The following is a 9,386-nucleotide window of genomic DNA, read 5'->3' as shown; positions in this document are numbered from 1 at the left end:
GGCAACCGCACAAACAAGATAATGACAATCATTTTTGCGATTTTCGTGGTCGGTTATAACATTAAAACTTTATTTCAATGTTATCGACTCTCCGAGATCATCCGTTTACATGTAGTTAAAAAACACCATGAACGCCACATCCATGGAAGAGGAAGAGTAGAGCAGTACTACTTCTTCGGGGAGTGTCAAGCACATAAGACCCTCGCCCTGAGTGACACATAAATTGCAGACAATAGGCTACCCTAATACTAAACTCTGTAGTAGCTCGATCATGGAGACTATACGGAGCGGGATATCCTCTTTGACCATGTCAATGAGACGTGTGCCCGTGTAAATGTCATATTTTGAAAGAAACATCTTCAAACTGATAATGGATACAGAGTGTCCGAATCAAGTCTTCGAAATTTAAAAGTATGTGTTTTTCAAATGTTTAATTTCGCCCATACTTTTAAGAAATCTCGCTAATATTTTGAAAGGTACGATTTTCTTTAACTTCCTAAACATGCACGACAGTGACCATACAACACTTATATATCAAACAACGTAGCTCCTAGCTTCCTAGTCAACAAAGGAATTGTATTGTGTAGAATTGTTGCTGGACGCACACAGTTGGCTTTTTGCCCAGCAAACTAGTACTAATTAAGATAAAGATAACGAACAGAATTTTGCTCGCATAGCGACCCCTACTCCCTCAACGAAACAACTCAATGTAAAAATAAAAGTAGTTAGATTTTGATGCTTTAAAAAATTTAAATGAGTGTGCCCGCACACGACTCAAGATAAATAAACTGAACTCTTGCGATCAAATAAATGTTAGCAAGTTTTAAGAAAATATATAAGCAAGACGTTTGCTCGTACACGCTCGAGATAATTAAAAGTAATTTTCGCCCAAAAGAGCAAGCGAGACTTTTACTCGTAATGAAAAAAAAAAGGAAAAAGAAAAAAAAAATGAGTTCCGTCCAGATTTGAACCAACGACCGGGACATACAGCATGTGGAACTACTCTCTCCCAAATGAGCTATTGTAACGTTTTACGGTACAGAAATTTTTTTTGGATTATTTATATATTATATTTGAACAAGCTTTAAAAAATCGTTAATTGTTCAGCTATGAGTGAACAAATTGCTTTAAACGAATGCCTCTATTTTAGCCAGTCATACAGAGATAATGGCCACCAAATTTCGTTAATATTGAATGGGAGCGAATTATTTATATATATGCAAAAAAATTAGTTTCACCTGGGGTATAACAGCTTGATTTCTCGGTGGTGTTTTTTTTTTTCTACACTACAAGCGTTCCAATTCTATCGACGGTTGAAGTCTCTCTGAAATAGCCGGCGTTCGAACTCAACATACTGAAATATCAAAATTTACTGTTGCATTTGTTAAAATAAAACGGCATACTCAGAAAAAAAAAATGATTATAGCATCCGTTTGCATTTGAACCAACGACCAAGGCATACACAACTTCCGTAGAAGTGTTCTCTACCAACTGAGCTATCGTAACTTTGCATGGTACAAACTATTTTGTTTTGTATATTTGAATATTATATTGGACGCGCTTGGGAAAAAAATTAACTACTCGGTTATGATTAAACAAAACCCGAAAAAATCGCTTTGTTTTAGCTTGTCGTACAGAGAGAATTTCCACCCAATTTCTGCTCTGCATGTCGCAATAATATTCAAGCGCAGCAAATGATTGAAATATATGCAATTACAAAGCATATATGGGCACGTTGCACAGAATTGCTAATTTCTTGACTCTTGAAAGATCAACACAAAAACCAAAATGTAGTGATATTAAGAGTCGTACAGAGAAACTTAATGCCAGATTTTAGAATGAAAGGTGAAATATTCGAGCCGTAGAATTATTTAATCACAAAGATGATTTACATAATTACAGAGCAATGTATAGGAACATCACAGAATCGCAAATTTCTCAACTCTTGAAAGAGTTTTATCAAAAAAAAAATGTACGGTTATTAAGAGTCGTACAGAGATACTTCATGCCAGATTTTAGACTGAAAGGTGAATATTCGAGCCGTAGAATTATTTAATCACAAAATATTTACATAATTAAGAGATTGTATAGGAACATCACAAATCGAAATTCCTCTAAGTTTTTATAAAAAAATTAGGGTTATTATCAAGGAAATAGATGGGGTAATTTGAGCCGTGTTTAATGGCATTTATTTAATTTTTAAGAGCAATGTATGGGCACGTTGAAAATGCTAATATCTCGGCCTTAAAAATTTTATCCAAAAAAAAATTAGGGTTATAAGTAAAAGAATTCCAATAAATGAAAGGTGAATATTCGAGCCGTAGAATTATTTAATGGCATTTATAATTTTACAGGAATGTTGGGCACGTTGCACAGAATTGCTATTTCTCGACTCTTAAGTTCCACACCAAAAAAAAAATGTAGGGTTGTTAAGAGTCAAAATATTTAAATTTTAGATGAAGGTGTAATATTTGAGCGAGATATAAAAGAGAGAGGATGATTTAATAATTAAGAGAATGTATAGGTACATAAACGAATTTCTCAACTCTTAGATTTTTATCAAAAATAAAACGTAGGGTAATTAAGAGTCAAAAGACCTCCAATTTTAGACTGAAAGGTGTAATACGATAATTATTTAATGGTACTTATTTCATCATTAATTAAAGAATGTTGGCCACGTTGCAATAATTGCAAATTTCTCGGCACTTGAAAGATTTTCATAAAAAAAAAATATAGGGTTATTGAAAGTCAAAAAGATATTCATCCAAATTTTAGGTTGAAAGGTGTAATATCAGCCGTAGAATTATTTAATGGTACTTATTTAATTATAAATTACAGAGCAATATGTATGGGCACTTGAAAGAATTGCTAATTTCTCGGCTCTCGAAATATTTTCATCAAAAAAAAAAATTTAGGGTTATAAAGAGTCACAAGAGGTGCTCCATGAAATTTTAGACTGAAAGGTGTAATATTCGAGCCGTAGAATTATTTAATCGTACTTAATTATTTAATTTTATTTATTTTATATCTTGTTTGTGTAATAATTAGTTAATTAATTTTTGTCCGTTTAATTATTTTTTTGTCAGTTGTTGGTCCTACGTGGGAAGAACTGGTAGGAAACAACAAATTTCCCTCGCCGTAGGCTGCTGGAGACATGGAACCGTTGTACATGAAATCGGTCAGTTAAAAAAACATCCTTCATCTTTGATGGAATAATACATGTACCATCAGTCGGGACCTGTTATCTTTACTTTATTTTACCCATAAAAAAATCAGAATAATACATGTAAATAACAAAATAGAAATTATTTTCCAAGATTGCGATAAAAGCAAGATTGGAAAAGCAAGATTTAAGAACTTTAAAATGAAAAACTGGACTAAGTTTCTATGGCAGAGTCATTGGCGGATCCTGACCATGAACGAAGGCGGGGGGGACGCGTAAACACTAAAAAATTAGCAGGGGGAGTCATAAAAAAATGTTTTATACTAAAAAAAAGGGAGGAGTACTGGCCTCCAGTGCCTCTCCGTCAAACAGAGTTGCATTACAATAAATGAACATAGTTTTGTTTTCTCCGTTTTTCAAGCATTGATTTCCATTCTACAAATTGACATATCCCCCCCTTGTAAAAATGCCATACCCTGTTACTATTTTATTTTTAATTTCGTTAGGGCACGCTCTTGGATTTCTTCACGAGCAATCGCGTCCGGACAGAGACAACTACGTGGAAATCAAGTTTGAAAACATACAGTCAGGTGGGTGTTTTTTTTTTTTCCTCTCAGTCGCACAACTGAAATACGTACAATTTCAAAAAGATTAATTACAATAAATATGTTAGCAACTTAAGAGCGAGTTACAAATAGGTTTTAAAGACCATTACAATACACTTAAATCATCACAATTCTTAAAATGATAAGTGCGGCTAACTGGAATGTCAAAACATCCTTTCAGTTTTTATTTCAACCGTAAGCGTAAGAACTGGCAAAAGGGCTAGAATGGTTTTAAGAAAAAAAAAACACAGATCAGCCGTAGACAACTCAATCAAGGTTACAAATCGTACCCTCCATCCTTGATATGAAGACGGAAATTTTCGAATATTTGGTAGTGAAATAATTTTAAAAATAGGTCCAGTCATGGAACACTTATGACATGCATTATTAAATTGATGCTCGAAACGTTTGGAATTAGAAAAAGTAGACATTTATTTTTGTGTCTCTTGAAGGTAAGGAAGGTAATTTCCGCAAGTCAAGCAGTGTGAACTCCCTGGGGACCCCTTATGATTATGGATCCATCATGCACTACGGGGCGAGGTACTTCTCCAAAAATGGACAACCGACTATTGTTCCAAAGAGACCAGGGGTAAGTAGATTTCTCATGCTATTGGAGATACATGTACATGTAATAACTACGTCACTGTACATGGGTTAACCACTGTCATGTGAACAAGTCAAGTGCTTCTTACGAGAGATAAAAACCCCCACACAATTAGATTTATGGGTTCTCGCAGGTCTCACTACAAACGTTCATCGCGTGATCTTAAAACGCTTACAATTTTTCCGTATAAAATAAATTTACACAATTTTGATTAGTTTCAATTCCCGTTTGTTTGTTTTTTTATACCTGGTTGAATTAACTGAAATTGGTAAATTACCTACAATAGGGGTAGAAAGTGTTGAGACATCAATGCTTGGGGAAGAGGACTGAGGCTAATATATAAATAAGGAACATTGGAAACCATTCTTTTACAGAGGAGCATTGCATTTTTATATATATATTTTAAGTGTCGCAGCTACTTTTGACCTGTATTGTAGCTCGTCAGGAGTTCCCCTGCAGGCAAAGACTAAGAAGCCCAATTCTTAAATACAAACTTATCATTAAGTTTATCGCTGACATTTAAATACTTTCAGGTAACTATTGGCAACAGAGTGGCTCTAAGTGCAACTGATATACGGCAAATGATGTTGTTGTATAAGTGCAGTGCATCAACAAGTAAGCTGTTGATAGCTTAATGGTCGGTATTGATATTTCTTGCCTTTCCAATGTTTCGTGCATAGCAGACGGGTTATTCGAAGATTGTGCGAAACACTTTTTTGCTTTTCTTTAACATAAAAAAACAGTAAAAGTAAATAATTTAAATTTATCACCAAAAATGATAAACAACTTTATGCGCGCCGCGATTAATCATCCAGTATGAAGTTTACATCCGGTACGTAACTATGTTTATACCTGATTGAAGAAACGTTGACCCGTGAAAGCATAAACCATGAACGAGGCTACCAAAATTTCACTGGGAAGTCGAAAAAAATAATCACACATCTATGACAGAATAAACATTATCAATGATATGACAGGTTGCACAAATCATTCTCGTAAGGTCTCAAGAGAAGAAAATATCTTTGATCAAAATTTAGGCACAGTTTTTCCCTATACGGACCTCCCAACCGGCATTAATGAGGCAAGAAGGGTCAGTGGATCCTTACGTTCATTAATCAGCTAATTATTGTTTTTCTGTCCTCAGCCGCGCCTCCGGTCGCCACAACTGCTTCACCACCTCCGTGTACTTGTAAGTTTCATTTTTTTATCGCATTGTGAAATATTTCTGCTCTCCCTGCTCATGCTGAGATAAAACGTGTAAGGTTACTAGTATTAGTTCCCTTATTAAACTTATAAATTATATGCGATTTCTGCTGTATTTTGCTCTGAAATCCATGCGACTGCACGTTATACATTTAGATAAAGGAGAGACTATTTACATTCTACGCGCAGTTTACGCATAATTATGACAACGTAATGTACACTCGACCACAATTCCTTGCTTTTTCAACGCCCGATATCTAAACGTGTTCAGTTCGAACAGATTTTAGCAAGGTAGCGTTGCAGCTCTTCTTCTTGACAGTTCCTTGAAGTGGGAGTGAGTAAAAAAGGGAAACTAACAAATCGTTCATCATCTGTTTTGCTTCGTCTTCTAAATCAGCGAACTCTAATAATCGTTAGTCAATACTAGTACCCAGACCGTCTCAGAGAAGGTGAGTGGGGGGGGGGGGGGGGGCGAAGTAGACAAACGAGCGCCAGTTGTTGTTTTTTCTTCTCGCAACTAGTTTGAACGCGTTCCGTAAAATCGCCCAAACGACTAAATCCTTAAACTTAAACCGTCAGTTATTTAATGTAACAGATAAACTAAATATCCAGAAGTCGTGGAAATTAAAAGTAGTTAAGTCTGCATGCTTTGTTAGTAAGCTTGCACGATTATAATACAAACTAGCTATTTATTCAGGGTAATGGGCTCCTGGCTATTTTAAATTTAAGGATTCGTTAGAGAAAAAAAGTGGTGATCTCAATAATATTCTGAAACTTATTTTTTCGCAGCTCTTCCTCCAACACCGCCTCCCACGAGTAAGTACGCAAAACAGTCATAATCACACACTTATGTAGAATCAACATATTTCAACTACAATGTCACTTTTTCCATCCCTTCCTTTTTATTGTGCGTGATACATCTAGGAAAAACTTGGACCAAGGCTTTGTGGACGAGGCTTTCAATGATATATCTACCGCGAATTTTTGTTTTATACATTGGTCATCGTGTTCTTTTATAAGTTGATTGACATGGGTACTTATGATTGTTGTGTTTTAATTATTCTCAAATTACACAATGTCAGAAAAGACCACCAAGAAACTGTAGTATTTTTCTCGTATGATGGTATATATAAATAGAGAGGGATGGTCCCTGAGGATGTAGGTGGGAGGGTAGAGGTAGATGGATTGATAGAGAGGGTAGCACGTAACAGAAAAATTCTAATAAAGCTGTGGCCCTCTATTCTAAAAAAAAAAACAATTTAAGAGAAAACTAATTAATCTAAATTAATCTAATTACACAAACTAAATATCTCTAAAATTATTCTTTAGTTACAATAGAGTCGAATAGAGGTAGACCAAGGAAACAGAAAAGCCGGGAGATGGGCAGGAAACGGTTTTAGATATCCAGGTCTCTTGTTGAAAAACTTAAAGATATCCAATAAGATATTAAGCTGGATTTTAACCTTAGAGTATTCGTTAAAAGAATACATTTGCTTTTCAGCCAATCCCCCTCCTCCACCAACAACTCAACAACCTTCTGTGTGTAAGTACATACCAAAAAATATACACCTCGCTTAAAGTTTAACCTTATCTTACTGGGATGATAGTCTCAAACTTAGTCATTAGGCTTCCTGATGAAAAATGACAACAAAACACGCTAATCGGCCATGGCTCTATTCATTTTTATCACTATTTTTGGTCACTACAACAACATATAAAAGTGTTAAAAATTAATTTAAAACTTTCGCACGAAAAGAGTCGGATTGTACATCGAGACTTGGTCTCAGTTGGTGAATAAAAAACATTTCGTAAATAAGACCGGGAGATGGGCAGAAAACGGTTTTAGATATCCAGACAGTCAAACTTGTTTTAACATTTCTTTACTTTATTTTTATTGCTGATTTAACCTGATTTTCGATTACAGCCTTTAAATGCGATTTCGATCAGGATGATTGTGGGTTTAAGCAAGCCCAAGACGACAAATTTGATTGGACACGAAAAAGTGGTGCTACACCTTCTGGAGGCACGGGACCGACTGGTGACCACACATCAGGAAAAGGTCTGCTATTTTTGTCAAATAATAATAATAATAATAATAATAATAATAATAATAATAATAATAATAATAATAATAATTTGATCAGAAGGGTAAATGTAAAGTAAAAGGTGTATTTAACAGGTTATTCTGTTGCTATGGTAAAAAGTGACGTAATGAAAATAGCCACAACTTGTTCAACAATGATTGGACAATTGTTTGATATCGTTGTTGTAACAGCAACTGTTAAAGATTTGTAGTACTGACATTATCACAGTATAAGAGCTGAAAAGTGCTGGAAACCGATGTGAGCCTCCTTTTAGATTCAACTTTGTCTAGCGACCGAAGAAGGGTAGAAGACGCCTATGCTACAAACTAATCAATTAATTAATTAATTAATTAAGGAAAAGGAAAATCCATTACCTGACTCGTAAATTCTATGTCAAATTTCATATGAAACCCCGATGTTGCACTCATCGCTTCGCAAATCGTGTGATATCGGTTTTTCGCGTGAAATTTAACGTGGAATTCCTTCGTTAGCTATTGGTTTTTCCTTCAGAATGACATGTTTGTTATCAATCGGAAGTGATACTTACAGCAGACGTAATAAGGTGGTTCGTATTTTTTAATAGGTTATTATATGTACATCGAAACTTCAAGTCCGCGTAAACCAGGTGACAATGCCAAAATATCCCGCATGGTAACACTCACTGGAAAGTCTTGCTTGAAGTTTTATTACCATATGTATGGAGGTCACATGGGGACACTAACCGTTAAGTTATGCGATCAAGTGGTTTTCAACAAGAGCGGAGACCAGGGAAACCAGTGGAAGATGCATCAAGTTCGTCTTCAAGGAACAGGATCTAAAGAGGTATTTGTGTATATACGCCATGTAAGAGCAGCTTTAAATTACAATTGGTTTATGCTTCAGCGTGCACTTTCGGGTTTGGAGAGCACAAAAGAAGGGCAAGAGTTGCTCAACTAAAAGCACAAACCAATTGTTTTATAAATTTTCCCGTGGAGGTGTACGTCAAGCTCGGGCCAAAAATGAATGGAATTTTAATGATGTGAATGAGAACTTTAATGATGTCTTTTCTTCTTTTGCAGCTGACTTTCGAGGGAATTAGAGGAAGCGAATACCAAGGAGATGCTTCGATTGACGACATCACAATATTTGATTGTTAAGACGAAAAACACTGATCTTTAATGTAGAACCCGTCGAAATAAAAAGATCATGTTATATACTGGCTTCTCTCTGGGTTCAGTTATTGATAGTTTATTCCTTTTAATAATAATAATAATAATAATAATAATAATAATAATAATAATAATAATGATAATGATAATGATAATGATAATGATAATGATAATGATAATGATAATGATAATGATAATGATAATAATAATAATAATAATAATAATAACAATAATAATAATAATAATAATAATAATAATCTGCTCGTTCATATGACACTGGCACTTTTAATGAGATGCAATGCGTAAACAGCTCATGCTATGATAATTTACTGCCTCCTCTTTACGGTAATACATTTGTTACCACTTCCCCCTTCGAATCACGTGACCTGCTGATTATATATTATAATGCGTGTTTGATTTTCGCCGGCATTTCATGCAATGTGTGAAGACATGCAATGTTCTGAGATAGGAACATAAGTAGACTGGCCTTGCAAACTAAAAACAACAGGAAGCTAGACGAAAAAAAATTAAAAACATATTCTAAAAATATTCAAAAAAGTGTACCAAGCCCAATCAATA

The 9,386-nt window shown here is 34.8% G+C and overlaps 1 protein-coding gene across 4 annotated transcripts in view; it reads left to right on the top strand.

Moving 5' to 3' along the window:
• LOC144644786 (astacin-like) overlaps positions 1 to 8,859 on the top strand; it is an 11,729-nt gene extending 2,870 nt beyond the window's left edge. Inside the window, exons 4-13 of one of the 4 annotated variants that reach the window (XM_078504326.1) lie at positions 3,087 to 3,178; positions 3,670 to 3,753; positions 4,221 to 4,357; positions 4,906 to 4,987; positions 5,517 to 5,561; positions 6,365 to 6,391; positions 7,077 to 7,118; positions 7,500 to 7,634; positions 8,243 to 8,481; positions 8,718 to 8,859. In XM_078504326.1, the coding sequence (XP_078360452.1) occupies positions 3,087 to 3,178; positions 3,670 to 3,753; positions 4,221 to 4,357; positions 4,906 to 4,987; positions 5,517 to 5,561; positions 6,365 to 6,391; positions 7,077 to 7,118; positions 7,500 to 7,634; positions 8,243 to 8,481; positions 8,718 to 8,795 (961 nt within the window). In that variant the 3' untranslated portion in view covers positions 8,796 to 8,859. The remainder of the gene's footprint in view (positions 1 to 3,086; positions 3,179 to 3,669; positions 3,754 to 4,220; positions 4,358 to 4,905; positions 4,988 to 5,516; positions 5,562 to 6,364; positions 6,392 to 7,076; positions 7,119 to 7,499; positions 7,635 to 8,242; positions 8,482 to 8,717) is intronic. The other 3 variants (XM_078504327.1, XM_078504328.1, XM_078504329.1) reach the window with 3 other exon arrangements.
• The last annotated feature ends 527 nt before the right edge of the window (positions 8,860 to 9,386 follow it).

Source organism: Oculina patagonica, chromosome 2, assembly GCF_052425735.1.
Source record: "Oculina patagonica isolate OP01 chromosome 2, crgOcupat, whole genome shotgun sequence".
In the NCBI taxonomy this organism is placed as follows: domain Eukaryota; kingdom Metazoa; phylum Cnidaria; class Anthozoa; order Scleractinia; family Oculinidae; genus Oculina; species Oculina patagonica.
This window is presented reverse-complemented; position numbering and strand designations above follow the sequence as displayed.